The following is an 18,368-nucleotide window of genomic DNA, read 5'->3' on the forward strand; positions in this document are numbered from 1 at the left end:
TTCACCATGTTAGCCAGGATGGTCTCGATTTCCTGACCTCGTGATCCGCCCGTCTCGGCCTCCCAAAGTGCTGTGATTACTGGCTTGAGCCACCGCGCCCGGCCACTTGTTTTTTTTGTTTTTTGTTTTTTGTTTTTTTTTTTTTGTTTTTTTTTTTTTGAGAAGGAGTCTCGCTCTGTCGCCCAGGCTGGAGTGCAGTGGCCAGATCTCGGCTCACTGCAAGCTCCGCCTTCCGGGTTTACGCCATTCTCCTGCCTCAGCCTCCCGAGTAGCTGGGACTACAAGCGCCCGCCACCTCGCCCAGCTAGTTTTTTGTATTTTTTAGTAGAGACGGGGTTTCACCGTGTTAGCCAGAATGGTCTAGATCTCCTGACCTCGTGATCCGCCTGTCTCGGCCTCCCAAAGTGTGTTTGCTTGTTTTTAATCAGAAAAACATTCCTTGCACGCCAGGTGTTAGAGAGATGCAAGAGAACAGGGTGAGTACAAGGGCAGGCCAGATCTGGCAGGCTGAAGACAAATGGGAACCAGGCTCATTACGAAAGCCAGAGAGGGAAAACGAAGTTAAGTGAGGCACTAGGCCTCCCCAGCGTATGCCTGTGAAGTATGCTTCACATATACTGGTTCTCCTTCCGTGCACTGATGGTTTAAGCCAGGTAACAAGAATCCCGGTTTGCTTTTTGCTCCATGTCAGTCCTCGTGACGTTGATGCATGGCATTAATGCATTTTCACCATGACTTCATACTGTTTTTGTGTCAGTAACCCTTCTGTTATGTTTTTACTTTCTTCAAATTTGGGTAACTCAACTGCAATGTAGCCTTCAGTGGATGGCTTTTCTTGAAGAATAGATAGCTTATGGAGAATGTTTTCATTAACTTCCATCGAACATCCTCTAACACAACTAGATACAGTATATTCTTCGCCATCTGAACAGTAAATCTTAGAGAGAGGTGCAAGTTCTGTTAGAAACTGTGCCCCCCACTTAAATTTCCCAGAGACCTTGTTCTGAAGTCTGCTACAGTTGGTACTGATCTGACAGGGAATGCTTTTAATTGTTTTTCCACTTTGCAGAACTGGATGAGATTCTGCCAATGTGGTGACACATATTCGGTTAGAGTGCTGTGGTAGACAGTGGTCCTCACAAGATTTTCCTTTGACATCTGCTTTGTACCAGCAAATGAAGTATCGATCCACAAACAAAGGTACCACTGGTTCTGCGGTTTCGTGCTTGGTAGCCATGGTGACGTCAGGCGCCACCACCCCTATAAATTAAACTTTATCATAGATATGCATGTATAGAAAAGCACAATGTATATAAGGTTCAGTGCTACCCGTGGTTTCGGGCATCCACTGGAGGTCTTGGAATGCATCTCCCAAGGATAAGGGATGACTACTCTCTCTCTCTCTATTTATGTGTGTATATATATATAGTAATTATATATATATTATTCAACTATTTTAAGCATTGCAATATCTTCTTCCAGTTAATGGCTTGTCTTTTAATTTCATTGATAGTATCTTATATTTATGTAAATATTATACTTTTGTCAAATTTATAAAACTTTGCTTTACTGTTTATATTTTTTGCATTGCGTTTAAGATATGTCTGCCTACCATGAAGTCATAGAGAGCCTTCTACACTTGCTTGTAAAAGCTTTAAAGTTTTGCTTTTCATATTTAAATCTTTAATCAAAATGGAAATGATTTTTTTTGTGTGTCTGATGGTGCCATATATATAGCAGGAATCTGATTTTATTGTTTTTTCCTTGTGGATGACCAAATGTCTCAGCATCATGTATTCAAAAGTCTATTCTTTCACTACTGATCCACAGGGCTATTCTGTCAAATGTCAAGTTTTCCCACATGCATCAGAACAAAATAACTGGGCTGTTTTCTCTTCCATTGGTTGATTTGCCTTTCCTTGAACTTAATACCAACCTTTATTGCCTTCTCTAACTTTGTAGTAAGTCTTGATGTCTAGTGGGCAAGCCTCTTAAGTTAGGCTTCTTTTTCAGGTTTCTTTTGGCTATTTTGGAGCCTCTGCTTTTCCATATACATTTTAGAATAAGCTTATCAAGTTTCTGAGAAAATTCTATTGGCATCTTCACCAGAATTGCATTGAATTTATAGCTCTATTTGGGAATAACATGTGTTTTTAGTACTGAATCTTATTATCCCTAAGTATCTATATCTCTTCCATTTAATTCAGCCTTCTTTACTATTTTATAAAGATTTAGCTTTTTTTCATAATGTTTTGCACATTTTTCATTTAATATATTTATACATTAGGTTTGTTTCTTCCTATCATAAAAGTATCTTTTAAAAATTATATTTCTAACTGTTTGATGTCTGGTTTTAGTTATATTTTTTAAACCTCATTTGGTATTTCATAGAGATCATATTTGTTTACCTACATATTTTCCAACTGCTTTTCTCACCAATCCTTCTTGCCTCTCAGAACTTGCTTCTGGAATCATTTTTCTTTTGTCGATGTACATCCTTTGCAGCTTCCTTTGGTGAAAATTTATTGGGAGTAAATTCTGTTTGGTTTATAAAAAATACCATGTTTTCTCTTGTTCTTGAAAGCTTTGCTGGGCAAAATAATATTTTTTTTCAGTCACTGGTCCACTGTTGCTGGCAGTTGATTTGTTGTTTTTTGTAAGTGATTTTTTTTTTTTTCCTGGCTGATTTTAGGTTCTTATCTTTGTTTTTGGGGTTCTTCAGTTTTACCACAAGGTATTTTGCTTAGCTTTTATAGAGCTCCCGATGATGTCTGTGAATTCACATCTTTTACTTCTAAGAATCTGTAGCCAGTATCTCATTGAATAATGACTCCCACCATTCTCTGTTCTCACTTTCTGGGTTTGTAAGTGTATGTTAAATCTTGTCCTTTTTTCTCCAATCTCTTTACCTCCTGTCTGCATATTTACTATAATTTCTCCAGATCTCTCTTCATGTGTGTATAATCTGCTGTTTAACTCACGCATTGAGTTAATGTTAACTATTATTTTTTCGTTTCTAGAATTTCATTTTACTTAACATTTCTTTCTCGTGTTTTCCTGGTCACAGTTGCAATACTAATATCCTAGGTCCTTGGAAATTAGTATCTGTTTGATTGTTTTGCTTTTTTCTTGGTGGCTTGTTTCCTCATATATTCGGAAATTTCTTTAAGCTGTGAGCTAATATTCATTTGAACATAATTTTCTGGAACGTTTACAGTCTAAATCGAGGATGTTTCTCTCAAAAACATTTTTTTCTGCTGGGAGAGTGAGTTCACTGCTCTGGGACCATTAAGCCTCTTTTGGAGTCCACATTTAATTCAGGAATCTCAAATTCAGCTTCCCAAGTACCTTGTGGTGAATCCAAATCTCATGATCCCATATCTGTTTACCACACACTAGTTAGGTTATAATTCTTCAAAAAATTACTGCCTTTGTGACTTTTCTTACTTTCTCATATGCATTCACAAATATTGACATCTTAATACGTTAAAATCAAAACCTTCTGGGACTAGTTCCTTTTTCATTGGTAGATTTTTAACCACTGTTCAATTTCTCCAATAGTTACTAGGCTGTTTAGGTTTCCTGCCTTTTATTGAGTCAATGTTTATAATTTATATATGCCTGGGAAGCCACTTTACTTAGGCATATAGCAAATATTTGTTAAATTAATAACCTAAGCACCGATGGTCAGTAATTCAATAAAAATGGTCCTCTACCGTCTGAAGAAAATAAGCGACAAGCCTAAGTGGACTGTAAGGATGTGGGAGTTTAAGTACCCTGGTCTTGAGATTAGGCAGTGATTCCAATGCTGGTCATTGATACCGTGAGGGAGGTTACTCAATGCATGCCCGCTCTATTCCTGGTCTCCATGACGTCACAGTGGAGTGAAACACCTCCCAGAATAGTGTGCCTGGAGCCAAATAATTTTTTTGGAAGAATCTACTTCTATGAACTCAGAAATTTATAGAAAAGATTTATGCAACAGCCATATAGACAACTCACATTTCACACTGGATTTAAGTAACAACTTGAGAATATCACACAATGGGGTCAGATTCAGACTACATTATTATACCTGAAGAACTGGGTGGAACGATTTGAAGAATTGTGTGTATGGTTTTGTGTGTGTCATGGAGTACGTGTGCGTGTTAGTGACACTGTCATCTAAGCCTGTAATGAAGAACGTTTTAAATGCTTAAAGATATATTTTGGTTAAAAGGGCTTCAGCATTTGCTCACCAGTTTAGTAACTTCTGAACTTCTACTGGGATCTTATCATAAAATTTATGTAGTTTATTTTGGACAATGAACAAAGAAATAATTTGAGTAAGTTGTTGTGGATTATTCAAAGAATTCTCTCTCCAAAAACAAGGATGAGTGAAATTATTCTCAAACTGAATTTTTGTCAGGTTAAGCTTCAAAATTCCATGTGGGAAAAAATTCAGTTCATTCCCATCAACGGTCAGTCTTTCAAGTGATCTGTAAATAAAGGACACCATACTTTAAAAGGTATTACACAATTCATAATATTAAAGTAAAATTCTGCCTCACTTGTTCTTGAAAATTGGCATCAAACCTAGTACCAATAAAACACAAGTATGAATTTAAGTATTTCTTTAGAATCAATAGAATAAATTTCTAAAGCAACTGAACCAATATAGTATTATGCAAATAAGTGCATTTGAGCGAATAGCACAGTTTAAGTATATAGTTTGGATTTTTGCAATATGTCATCACTATAGAACAAAAAATATCCACAAACACAAGACTAATCAATGTCGTATTACATAAAATATAGTATAGTATGATATACAGAATATATTTTCATAGGCAAATTAAACATCAATACATATATATTTTTTATTCAAGCCCAATCAAAATAGTGAAATTTATGCTGTCAAAACATATTATTTGCTATTTTGTGCTTTAACTTTTCATTAACTGGGTCCTCTGGGTTTTTTCTGTGTAAATTACTTCTAATAACCCTTATTCTTTACTCAAACAGAGCCAACATTACTGATTTTCTTATTTTCATTGGCCTCAATGGTATTTTTGTACAGTCGTGTTATCTCCTTTCTAATTAGTCCTAGAAGCAGACAGAAAAGAGTCTATTCATGAGAGACCCATCAAAATCAAATCGAAGGCTGGTCCAACTTGTCAAATGTATTAGAGGTGAAAAGGCTGATACATGAACTTTAGGAAACAAATTGCTGAGGACCTCTAGATTCTCATTTACAGTCTAGTTTCACATCTTATATCCACACAGTGTAACTTATTTATGACTCCTGCTGATAACATTAAAATGTGATCAACAAGGGTATTTAAAACAATGAGGCTAGGAAGATGACACCTCAGCTCCCTTCATCCCTCAACCAGAGTTTGACTAATTCACCTCTCATGGTCTGAAAAAGGTGAGCAAGACCCTGGACTCTGCCACAGTCCTGAGAGAGCTGGCATGGCCACTTTTTTCTTCTGCACAAATCACAAGCCTAGGGACCAGCAGGAGAGAGTCCTGCTCTGGTCTGAATGTTTCTGTCCCCTCAAAATTTAGATGTTGAAATCTTCACCTTAAGTTTGGAGGCGGGGTCTTTAGGAGGTGACTAGGTCAGGGTGGGAGCCCTCATAAGTGAGATTAGTGCCCTTATAAAAGAGACTTGAGAGATCCCTCACCCCTTCTGCCATGTGAGGTTAGAGTGAGAAGATGGCTATCTATGAGGAAGGGGGCCGTCACCAGACAGCACATCTGCTGGGGCCTTGATATTGGACTTCCCAGACTGTGGGAAATAAATTTCTGGTTTTTATAACTTCCCAGCCTATAGTATTTTGTTACAGTAGCCCAAGCTGAGAAATACAAACTCTATGTGGACAATCAGAATGAGTGTGGCACACCCTAGGCAAATGCTAGTGAAGGTTCACCACGCCTCACCAGAACAGCCATGGTGAGGCTCTCCCTGTCTGAGTTGGTCTACCTTGGAGGACACACCTGTTTAGCTGCCTCCTTCCCCTCAATGAGTTCTAAGAGAGTTAGGGGGAGGCTAAACCTTTTTTTTTTGTTTGTTTGAGATGGAGTCTCACTCTATCTCCCAGGCTGGAGTGAAGTGGCCCAATCTTGGCTCACTGCAACCTCTGCCCCTGGGTTCAGGTGATTCTCTTGCCTCAGTCTCACAAGTAGCTGGGATTACAGGCGCCTGCTACTGCCATGCCTGGCTAATTTTCATATTTTTAGTAGAGACAGGGTTTCGCCATGTTGGCCAGGCTGATCTTGAACTCCTGACCTCAGATGTATACCACCATGCCTCACTAATTTTTTAATATTTTGTAGAGATGGGAGTCTCACTATGTTGCCCAGTCTGGTCTCAAGCTCCTGGCCTCAAGTGATCCTACCACCTCTTTTTTTCTATCTTATTAATTTTGGCATTCTATTGTACTTCCCTAATCTGTTAGTGGTTATCAGGCAATCCACCCACCTTGGCCTCCCAGAGTGCTAGGATTACAGGTGTGAGCCACTGCGCCTGGCAGCTAAACCATCCTTAAAGCTAGAATAGCTCTGTATTGAGACAGCCTTGGCAGCTGAGCACCCTGGGGTGCAGAGAAGCTTCCTCCTGGTCCACCACTCGCTTTCTTAGCATTCTGAGTGGTGTTCTGTGACTGCCATTGGACTTGCATGGAAAAAAGAGTGGCCAGAAGAGAAAAACACATAGAACATACAAAGCAAAGGTCCTGGGACAAGCACCTTCTGTGGAGGGATGGATAAAAAGTTGGGGCGGGGGGGTGGTAGGAAAACAAGATTCAAATACAGCACACACAGAGATGTTCTGGAACCAAAATGCATGATTTGTAAAACTAAAAAGTTAAGTGGATGAATGAAAGAAGAACATGGTCTTCATGGGGATCCAAATTAAAGGCAAAGACAAAGTAGAAGAAATATTTCAAAACAAAAAAAGAAAGAAAGAAAGAAAAACCGCGAGGAAAAATCCAGTACCATGGAAGATAGATCTAGGAGATCTAACATGTAAATATAGGCATTTTAGGAAGAAAATATGAAACAGATGAGGAAATAGTTAAACATATTTTCTTAACCAGAAAAGAGAAGTTTGAGCTGGCTGATTAAAAGAATTCACTGAATTCCAGGAAAGACAGATTTAAAAAAAGACAACTTGTAAGCATAATCTAATACAATTCTGAAAGGTCAAGATTATGGGAGAATCTTAGTCTTTCCAGTTAAGAATAAAAGTCACTTAGGGAGAAAAAAGAATCAAACTGGCATCAGGTGCCTCCCCAGCACCTTGGGAACTAGAGGAGGACACAATCATGGAGGTTACTGTGAAACACGCTGAATGCAAGCTTGTCCATTCACTCCAGACATCATTTATTTGTCAGGGTTAAAGATTCCGAGAAAAATTCCATCTGAGGAAAATACTTAAGGAAAAAAGCTAAACAGCCAATGAATCAAAAGAGACACGGCCAGGTTCCAGGTGAGAGGAAAGGAGTGAAACAGCTGTAAACAATGAGTCTTGAAATACATACAGATAAATATAAAAGGAGAATGAACTAAAATGCTTGTAAGATTTAAGTGCTAAATAAACATTCTTTAATAAAAAGAGACATGATGCAAAGGAAAATACTAATGAGAATCTGAAACAAAAGTTTCTAAACTATTTCCGCAAAGCCTAGAGTTGGATAAGGGGAAGATGAGTTTGGAAAGAAAGCAGGAAAATAAGTGTTCTAAAGGTCTCAACGAACAGCGGAAGAAGGCAGCAGTGGGAAGATAGACCGTCATGGTGGAGGAAGTGTTTTTATTTTGCCTTTATAAAACATTAAAGAAAATGTGTTTGATTATGAGTTTGGGAAAAGGAAAGATCACCACTAACAGATTAGGGAAGTACAATAGAATGCCAAAGATAGAAAAAAAAGAGGTAGTAGGATCACTTGAGGCTAGGAGCTTGAGACCAGACTGGGCAACATAGTGAGACCCCCATCTCTACTTATAAAAAAATCAGTGAGGCATGGTGGTGTACACCTGTAGTCCCAGCTATTCAGGAGGCTGAGGCAGGAGAATTGTGGGAGTCCAGGAGTTCAAGGCCGTAGTGAGCTATGATCGTGCCACTGCACTCTAGCCTGGGCGACAGAATGAGATCCTGTCTCTAAAAATTAAAAGTAAAATAAATTCAAAAATTTAAAAAGAGAACAAACAGCATCCTAAAACAATAGGTAGGAAAGGGGGAAAGTAAATAAATACTAAATACAAAGTAAAATGAAAAGCAAAAAATTAAATATGTTGGTCATAATAAATATGAACAGGCTGAAGTCTCCTACTAAAATATAGAGATTCTCACATAGGAAATTAAATACTTGATTTAAATATTTTAAAAGCAGAGATAAAATTATCTCATTCTGCTAAATGGAAGATTATGTTCCTAGGAAACAAAATAAAATGCAGTAAAACTAAATCAGAACTAACAGGAGAACTTGGTTACATACATTAGTTTTAAGTTAATATAAAGAAGTACATAGCTTTTCTCTATTCTGTACTGAAAATAGTTAGAAACAAGTGGAAATAAGAGAAATATTACATTACATTCATAGTAACAATCAATTATAAAACACTTAGAAAAGGTTATTAGGAAAATATGAAGTGACTCATAAATTCTTATGAAGAACATAAAATGAGATCTGAAAAAATGAAAAAAATGTTTTAGAGTGGAAAAATTTATCATCAAAAATATAAATTCTCCCAAATTTATGAGTAAACTCTATGCAATTGCAATTAAAATTCTAACTTTGTGATTATGTGTGTTGCTGGATGTGCTAGAAATTATACAAAATGATCATAAGGATTATGTTCTAAACAGAACAGTTAAGAGACTATTATTGAAAAATAATCTCCCTACTAGTTATCAAAAATTATTCTGAAGTCACAATCAAAACAGTATGATACTGACCTATAAGGACATAGGTAAACTTCAGAGTTTTATTAATGTTAGAATTGAAACTTTGCACAAAAATTATATTTTGTATTATTAGCATTTTGCATATATGTATTTCCTTACAAAAAATAAATGAAATATAATAAGAGTCACAGGTACACACAGAGACAAATGTACGTAAGTAGCTTATCCATTCTGTTAAGTAGTCATCTGTACTGTTCTTTAAATCCTGAAAATGTTATGTCTTAAAAATACTGTACACCAATCATTCAAATTACATGTTTGGTAAACTTTGTACTTCACAGATTACATTTTATGGCTATTAAATAAATGAAAGGACTCAATTTTCTCCATCACAATCATTATTAAATATATAATTAAGGGGCATATAACTTTCTATGTACTTCCAAAATACCTGAGTTTCTGAATTTCATTTGGAATAAAAGTAAGTTCATTATAGGAAACATCAAGTTCTTCAAGATAAGACAAGGAAAATAACCTTAAATAGAAAGAAAAAATTAATTGTAGAAATGATTATGTATCATCACTGGAAATAAATGAGTACTTGAGTAACGTAGGCAGGGAAGTATGGATAACCAGATTTCTAAGATCTTGAAATTTATATCGACTTCTTTTCATTAAAGATGGTGTAATTACTGTGAAAATTCCTAAGAATTACTCATCTATCCATTAAGACCAGTGTGAGATTTTTGGAGTGGACAAGGCCCTATTTAGAAAAAGTCACCTGAGAAGTTTTCATTATCACTTAGTTTTTTTTTTTTTTTTTTGCTTGTCGCATTAGTTTCCTAGAGATGACATAACAAATTACCATCATCTGGGTGGCTTAAAGTAACAGAAATGTATTTTCTCACAGTTCAGGGGGCCAGAAGTTCAAAATGAAGGTGTCAGCAGGGCTGGTTCCCTTCAGAGGCTCTGAGAGAGAAACTGTCCCTTGCTTCTCCCCTAGCTCCCAGCGGTTGCCTGCGACCTTTGGCATTCCATGGCTTGTGGCAGCATAATTCCAACCTCTGCCTTTGTCTTCACATGACTTTCTTATAGGGATAATAGCCATCGAATTTGGGGCCCACCCTTAACCAAGTTAGTATAAGTATGACTTTATATTAACTAACTGCATCTGCAAAGACCCTATCTCCAAATAGGGTCACATTCTGAGGTTCTATATGGACATGAATTTCTGAGGGATGCTAGTCAACCCACTACAATTGCATTAAGATTTTCTAGTAAAATACTTCTGATCTTTCTTTCCATCAAGACAGGTACTTAAAGGTGAGAACCAAAGAATACAAAGTCTGTAAAACATAGTTGCGCTGTCACAAGCCCTGACTCCTAAGGGATGGAAGTGGGAATTGCTTCTTGAAGACTGGAATTCAAGGCCTCAGTATCGTAGTCATCATAACCCCTAGTAAACACCCCTTCTTTGTATGTGCTGTTCTCAAAGACTTTCTTGTTTTCCATATAAATAAAAGGTGAAAAGTTATTTGTATGATTTTAAGGCATCATGAGCAGAATTTTCACTAAGTTCCTACTATCTTAACATGGCATATAAAGGTCCTCATGATCTGGTCCCATGCTACTTGTCCCCATATTCCTCTGTGGTCCAGCATTGATTTGCTAAAATTCCCTGAATTAACCAGTTACCACATATCTCTAAATAACACGTAAAATTTCCCCAAGCTTGACTCTTTGATTATTGTCTTTTCATTTTTTGTCTTGGCTCAGATATCATATCTTCCAACAAACTCTTCCCAAATCCTTCAGACTGGGTGAGATGCCTCTTCTGTACTTCTCTGCTTACCCTCTCATAGTACCCATCACATTGTGCAATAAAGGTCTGCCTCCTAAAATTATGAGCTTCTAGAGGGCACGGATTCAATTTTATATTTCTGTATATCCAATGCCTTATATAGTGTCTAGTACATCGTAAGTGCTGAGTAAATCATAACTGAATGAAAGGAATGGTGACCCCAGTTAATTTAAAATAATTTGCTCTGAGAAGTTAATGAGATTGACTAGGAAAACAAAAGAAATGCTTTTCAATTCAATGTTCATCTCTGACTTCTTATCATCTCTGTAAAGAAAATGTTAATACCATTTGCTCTGTCTTTCAATTCAATATCATATCATTTTCTTGCCTCAGGCAGTTTCTGGAGTCATTCTATCTTCCCGTATTTCTTTGGCTCTGGCAACCTAGTTAGGTTCCAGGCTTTCACTGTAGATGACATATTCCTGCTGACTGTGAGATGTAACAGGTGTAGGCAGCACTGAGGAAGCTGAATAGGTTCTAGAGTTGAAATTTATGTCATTTATATATGGTTTTATGCCCCACCAGTACCAAATCTATCACATTTTTTAGGATATGTAAAATTTTTTACATTTATTTCATTGCTTTATTTATTAGCATATTATTGGCCAATGAGCTGCTTAAGCTAGAGCCCTACTGTTAGCTTGCAAGATTAGACTAGCATTAATAATTTCATGTATTATCAGCAACGACCACCACACTGATATAAATATTTATTAAAAGCCTACTATATGGCAATTTAGAATGATCTTTTACCATACCAATATAGGATTGTTGTTTTTTACAGATTAAAAAAAATGGAAGCTGTAAGAGGTTAAGCAATTTATCCAATTTGGTATGAAATAAAATGTAGCTATCCCTTTTCATCAGATATGAGGAGGCAAGGTAATTTAATCCCCTTCTTTAATAAATAACAATATGGGGAAATAAACGTGTACAATTTCAGAATCTGCTCTTAAGACAGGGCTTTCAAGTAGGCTGTTAGGTTCTTTTGTTCCAAGTAGTTTCTCTTTCCCAAAGAACGTACCTGCCAATTAAAGCAAATTGAGTCAAACAAGTAAGGCAAAGATTTGACTCCCTTAGTTGAAGTAGCTATTTTCTATGTCATTTTCTCCTGCTATCCACTGAGGAAAAGATAAAGACTTTTGTTTTCACCTTTGCCACAGTTGTTTCTGCATAACCTCAGGGCATGAGTCTAAAACATGTCTCTGTCTTTTACTTTTCTTAACCCCACCTCCCTTTTCTCCCTTTTTTATCTTTTATCTTTTCTACAAAAGCTTTGGGAAGAGAAAAAAAGTTTGGATTTTGAAGTGATTCATTAGCTTCATTTTATAAGAGAGCTGAAAAGACAAATCAAAGAGCTTTTATAGTAGTAAAGTTCCAAGCATAACATGGGAGTGGCGATCCACCGGCCACCAATAGGAGGCCCCTGTTCTTCCCCGGAAGCTGAGCTTTCCTGCCTCCATGCTGCCTCACACAGTATGCCCTAAGCAGCTCAAAGCAAAACGTTAGGAACAAAATTGTAGGCCCCAGTAAATGTGTGCTTTACTCAAATAGAATTTTTTTTTATTAACTTCTAATTTGCCCTACATTGAAACAATCGTTACATTATTTCAAAATATTGCACCTTTTATTTTATTTTAGAAATAAAGGAAAAGAGACAAATCTGTGAAAATAATTGAAAGGATTTTAAAAATAATTTACGAGTTTTTTTTTTTTTTTTTNGACCTTTGGCATTCCATGGCTTGTGGCAGCATAATTCCAACCTCTGCCTTTGTCTTCACATGACTTTCTTATAGGGATAATAGCCATCGAATTTGGGGCCCACCCTTAACCAAGTTAGTATAAGTATGACTTTATATTAACTAACTGCATCTGCAAAGACCCTATCTCCAAATAGGGTCACATTCTGAGGTTCTATATGGACATGAATTTCTGAGGGATGCTAGTCAACCCACTACAATTGCATTAAGATTTTTCTAGTAAAATACTTCTGATCTTTCTTTCCATCAAGACAGGTACTTAAAGGTGAGAACCAAAGAATACAAAGTCTGTAAAAACATAGTTGCGCTGTCACAAGCCCTGACTCCTAAGGGATGGAAGTGGGAATTGCTTCTTGAAGACTGGAATTCAAGGCCTCAGTATCGTAGTCATCATAACCCCTAGTAAACACCCCCTTCTTTGTATGTGCTGTTCTCAAAGACTTTCTTGTTTTCCATATAAATAAAAGGTGAAAAGTTATTTGTATGATTTTTAAGGCATCATGAGCAGAATTTTTCACTAAGTTCCTACTATCTTAACATGGCATATAAAGGTCCTCATGATCTGGTCCCATGCTACTTGTCCCCCATATTCCTCTGTGGTCCAGCATTGATTTGCTAAAATTCCCTGAATTAACCAGTTACCACATATCTCTAAATAACACGTAAAATTTCCCCAAGCTTGACTCTTTGATTATTGTCTTTTCATTTTTTGTCTTGGCTCAGATATCATATCTTCCAACAAACTCTTCCCAAATCCTTCAGACTGGGTGAGATGCCTCTTCTGTACTTCTCTGCTTACCCTCTCATAGTACCCATCACATTGTGCAATAAAGGTCTGCCTCCTAAAATTATGAGCTTCTAGAGGGCACGGATTCAATTTTATATTTCTGTATATCCAATGCCTTATATAGTGTCTAGTACATCGTAAGTGCTGAGTAAATCATAACTGAATGAAAGGAATGGTGACCCCAGTTAATTTAAAATAATTTGCTCTGAGAAGTTAATGAGATTGACTAGGAAAACAAAAGAAATGCTTTTCAATTCAATGTTCATCTCTGACTTCTTATCATCTCTGTAAAGAAAATGTTAATACCATTTGCTCTGTCTTTCAATTCAATATCATATCATTTTCTTGCCTCAGGCAGTTTCTGGAGTCATTCTATCTTCCCGTATTTCTTTGGCTCTGGCAACCTAGTTAGGTTCCAGGCTTTCACTGTAGATGACATATTCCTGCTGACTGTGAGATGTAACAGGTGTAGGCAGCACTGAGGAAGCTGAATAGGTTCTAGAGTTGAAATTTATGTCATTTATATATGGTTTTATGCCCCACCAGTACCAAATCTATCACATTTTTTAGGATATGTAAAATTTTTTACATTTATTTCATTGCTTTATTTATTAGCATATTATTGGCCAATGAGCTGCTTAAGCTAGAGCCCTACTGTTAGCTTGCAAGATTAGACTAGCATTAATAATTTCATGTATTATCAGCAACGACCACCACACTGATATAAATATTTATTAAAAGCCTACTATATGGCAATTTAGAATGATCTTTTACCATACCAATATAGGATTGTTGTTTTTTACAGATTAAAAAAAATGGAAGCTGTAAGAGGTTAAGCAATTTATCCAATTTGGTATGAAATAAAATGTAGCTATCCCTTTTCATCAGATATGAGGAGGCAAGGTAATTTAATCCCCTTCTTTAATAAATAACAATATGGGGAAATAAACGTGTACAATTTCAGAATCTGCTCTTAAGACAGGGCTTTCAAGTAGGCTGTTAGGTTCTTTTTGTTCCAAGTAGTTTCTCTTTCCCAAAGAACGTACCTGCCAATTAAAGCAAATTGAGTCAAACAAGTAAGGCAAAGATTTGACTCCCTTAGTTGAAGTAGCTATTTTCTATGTCATTTTTCTCCTGCTATCCACTGAGGAAAAGATAAAGACTTTTTGTTTTCACCTTTGCCACAGTTGTTTCTGCATAACCTCAGGGCATGAGTCTAAAACATGTCTCTGTCTTTTACTTTTCTTAACCCCACCTCCCTTTTTCTCCCTTTTTTATCTTTTATCTTTTCTACAAAAGCTTTGGGAAGAGAAAAAAAGTTTGGATTTTTGAAGTGATTCATTAGCTTCATTTTATAAGAGAGCTGAAAAGACAAATCAAAGAGCTTTTTATAGTAGTAAAGTTCCAAGCATAACATGGGAGTGGCGATCCACCGGCCACCAATAGGAGGCCCCTGTTCTTCCCCGGAAGCTGAGCTTTCCTGCCTCCATGCTGCCTCACACAGTATGCCCTAAGCAGCTCAAAGCAAAACGTTAGGAACAAAATTGTAGGCCCCAGTAAATGTGTGCTTTACTCAAATAGAATTTTTTTTTATTAACTTCTAATTTGCCCTACATTGAAACAATCGTTACATTATTTCAAAAATATTGCACCTTTTATTTTATTTTAGAAATAAAGGAAAAGAGACAAATCTGTGAAAATAATTGAAAGGATTTTAAAAATAATTTACGAGTTTTTTTTTTTTTTTTTTTGAGACGGAGTCTCGCTCTGTCCCCAGGCTGGAATGCAGCAGTGCGATCTCAGTTCACTGCAACCTCCACGTCCCCTGGTTCAAGCGATCCTCCTGCCTCAGCCTCCTGAGTAGCTGGGATAACAGGCACGCGCCACCATGCCCAGTTAATTTTTGTATTTTTAGTAGAGATGGGGTTTCACCATGTTGGCCAGGATGGTCTTGATCTCCTGACCTCGTGATTCGCCCACCCTGGCCTCCCAAAGTGCTGGGATTACATGGTGAGCCACCACGCCCAGCCAATTTACAAGATTTTCTTACCTAATTTTTGTAACATCCTTGAAGACAAGTGTTAGTTTTCTAAACTTTCAGATGGAAACTGAAGTTAAGAGTAGGTCAGGGTCTGGCACGGGGGCTCACGCCTGTAATCCCAGCACTGTGGGAGGCCGAGGTGGGCAGATCACGAGGTCAGGAGTTCGAGACCATCCTGGCCAATATGGTGAAATCCAGTCTCTACTAAAAATACAAAAAATTAGCCAGGCATAGTGGCGCATGCCTGTAATCCCAGCTACTCGGGAGGCTGAAGCAGGAGAATCTCTTGAACCTGGGAGGCAGAGGTTGTGGTGAGCCAAGATCGTGCCATTGCACTCCAGCCTGGGCAACAAGAGCAAGACTCCATCTCAAAAAACAAACAAACAAACAAAAAGAGTAGGTCAGTGGCTTGCCAGAGTCTATAGCATATAAGGGGCAGAGCTTGCCTCTGAAAGTATCTTGCTTTTTCTACTCTATCACTTTGAGTCTCATGAAACTTAGCAAGATCTTGTTAGGAATGCAAAGATAACAGTGAAAGTACTCCATTATACTTTTAGTAAAACTTTGAGAAGGTACCAAAATAATATATATGGGAAAAAACATGTATGCATATTTTAACATACAGAAACTATAAGAAAAAGACTAATAATGAAAAGAATCAAAAAGACAATCTTTTAAATACAATACTTAGCCACCAAAATAAACCATTTTTCTATGTTAGATAATATCTAGAAAAAAATATGTATCTTAATTTAAATCTTAACATTAGGGCTTCAAACAAATTGAGTAATCAATTGTTTTATTTAATAAAATACTGTTAAATTATGCTTGAACTGCTAAATTTATGTCACAAACCCCCATTTTGTTCCAGTGTCCCTTTCTCAATAAGGCCTACCTTAGCTACCTCACTTAAAATCACACTCACTCCCTTTTACTGTTTTATTTTTTCTTTTTCATATCACTTATTGCCTTCTCACATACTATGTAATTTATTTATTATATATATTGACTGTCTCCTCCTGTGGGAATGTGATCCCCACAAGAGTTGAAATCTTTGACTGGTTTAGTTTTAGTTTTAGTTTAGCTGTTACTGCCATAACAAATTGCAACACGAACAGTGGTGTACAACAACACAGATTTGTTAATTATAGTTACATAGGTCAGAAGTCTGCACAGGTCTCACCCTACTAAAATTAAGGCATCAGTAGGACTGCATTCCTATCTGGAGGCTCTAGGGAGAATCTCTTTCCTTACTTATGCAGGCTGTTGGCAGAATTCAGTTCTTTCCGGCTGTAGAACTGAGGCACCTGTTTTCTTGTTGGCTGTATGCTGAAGGCCATTCCCAGGTTTTCAAGCTGCCTCATTCCTTGACTCATGACTCCCTTCCTCCATCTTCAAAACCAACAAAAGCAACCCAAGTCCTCCGGTGGTATCTGACAAACGCTTCTGCATCCCCCTTCCATTTTTAAGAGCTCATGTGATTTGATTGGGACCACTCAACTAATCCAGAATAATCTCCCTACTTTAAGATCAGCTGATTAGAACCCTTAATTTCATCTCCAAACTTAATTTCCCTTTGCCCTGTAATGTAACATATTCACAGGTTCTGGTAGAGTACGAACATCTTTGGGGATCATTATTCTGCCTATCACAGTTTATCCCTAAAGATTCACATCTATCCCACATGCAAAATACATTCACTTATCTCAGTCTCCTGAAAGGTCTTAACCCTTTACAGCATCAACTCAAAGTTCAACATCTCATCTAAATCTCCAAAGTCCCATATCTCATCATCTAAATCAGGTATAGGTGAGGCTCCAGATATAACCCATCCAGAAGCACAACTTTTCTCCATTTGTGGATCTATGAAATTCAAGAAACAAGTTATCTGCTCTCAAAATACAACGGTGAGACAGGCATAGGATAAGTTATAGATATTCTGGGTCAAAAGGGAGAAAATGAAAGGTAAACAGGAATTACCAATCCCAAGCAATTTTGAAATAGGACTGAGTAAACTTCATTTGGTTTCCAGGCCTGGGAATAAAGAGCAGCAGCTCCCAGCTCTGCCGCCTGCTTTCCTGTTTCTGCCCTCCTGGCTGCTGGCTCTGTCTTTTGGAATCACAGCTCCACCTTCTGTGCTCCTGGCTTCATCCTCCCCAGTTCCTGGCACCACCCTCTGAATCATCCTCCCTTTTTCATGAAAGTTGGCACACATATTCAGCTGTTTCCTGACCATGAAACTCTGGAGATGTGACAGCCTTTTTTCATTTCATACTGTCTTTGTCCTTAATACACTCTGGCAACATTTCTATTAGTACAAAATCTTCAAGAACCTAGTGGAGTTCCCATGTATTTCATGGGTATCATTCCATAAGACAAAAGACTTGCCCACAGATTTCTTTCCTAGTTAATCCCATTTCTATTTTTGACTTTGCTGAAATGGCTAAGGACATGTGACATGAGGTCATCATTAAAAAGGAGTGGAATACTGATATAAACAACATGGGTGAATCCCCAAAATTTATGTTGAGTGAAAGATGTCAGACTTAAAAAATCATTTGTTATATCAATCAACTTTTAGAATTTTCTAGAACAGTCTCAGTCAAGCCCACAGCATCGTCTCTCAAACATTCACTTTTCTGTGCTCTGTTCTTTTCCATTCCTCTCAATATCAATACTAAATCATCACAACTTTCTTTAAAATTTCTTTTCAATCATTAGTCTTGCTCTCAAAGATTATCTGAAGTTATTTCATAGTAATCTCTCTCAACTGATGCATATAGGAGCTAAATAAATCTTTGTTGACTAAATGAATTTCCTGTTTTCTTACCCCTATAACTATATATTTTACATGTTCATTTTTAGGACCTACCTCCAGTTTTAGAAGATAAGGGTTACTCCTCCTGTTCAAGACCAGAATCTCCACTTGAGCTGATGACTTCTTCCCCTCCCATCTCCTGTGAAATTCTGCATCATCTATCATCCTTCCACATCTCCAATCTATTCCCTATTGGTTTCTTTCCAACATC

General features: G+C 37.2%; 1 protein-coding gene and 1 pseudogene across 1 annotated transcript in view; both read right to left on the reverse strand.

Moving 5' to 3' along the window:
- The window catches only part of LRRC63 (leucine rich repeat containing 63), a 66,279-nt gene that overhangs the window by 7,171 nt on the left and 40,740 nt on the right, over positions 1 to 18,368 (reverse strand). The window contains exons 8-9 of the mRNA XM_017870952.1: positions 9,342 to 9,425; positions 4,239 to 4,478 (exon numbers count right to left, since the gene is read on the reverse strand). Of these exons, the coding sequence (XP_017726441.1) occupies positions 4,239 to 4,478; positions 9,342 to 9,425 (324 nt within the window). The remainder of the gene's footprint in view (positions 1 to 4,238; positions 4,479 to 9,341; positions 9,426 to 18,368) is intronic.
- LOC108528943 (protein Simiate pseudogene) lies at positions 716 to 1,237 on the reverse strand (annotated as a pseudogene).

Source organism: Rhinopithecus bieti, unplaced genomic scaffold, assembly GCF_001698545.2.
Source record: "Rhinopithecus bieti isolate Rb0 unplaced genomic scaffold, ASM169854v2 scaffold_5273, whole genome shotgun sequence".
NCBI classification, from domain to species: domain Eukaryota; kingdom Metazoa; phylum Chordata; class Mammalia; order Primates; family Cercopithecidae; genus Rhinopithecus; species Rhinopithecus bieti.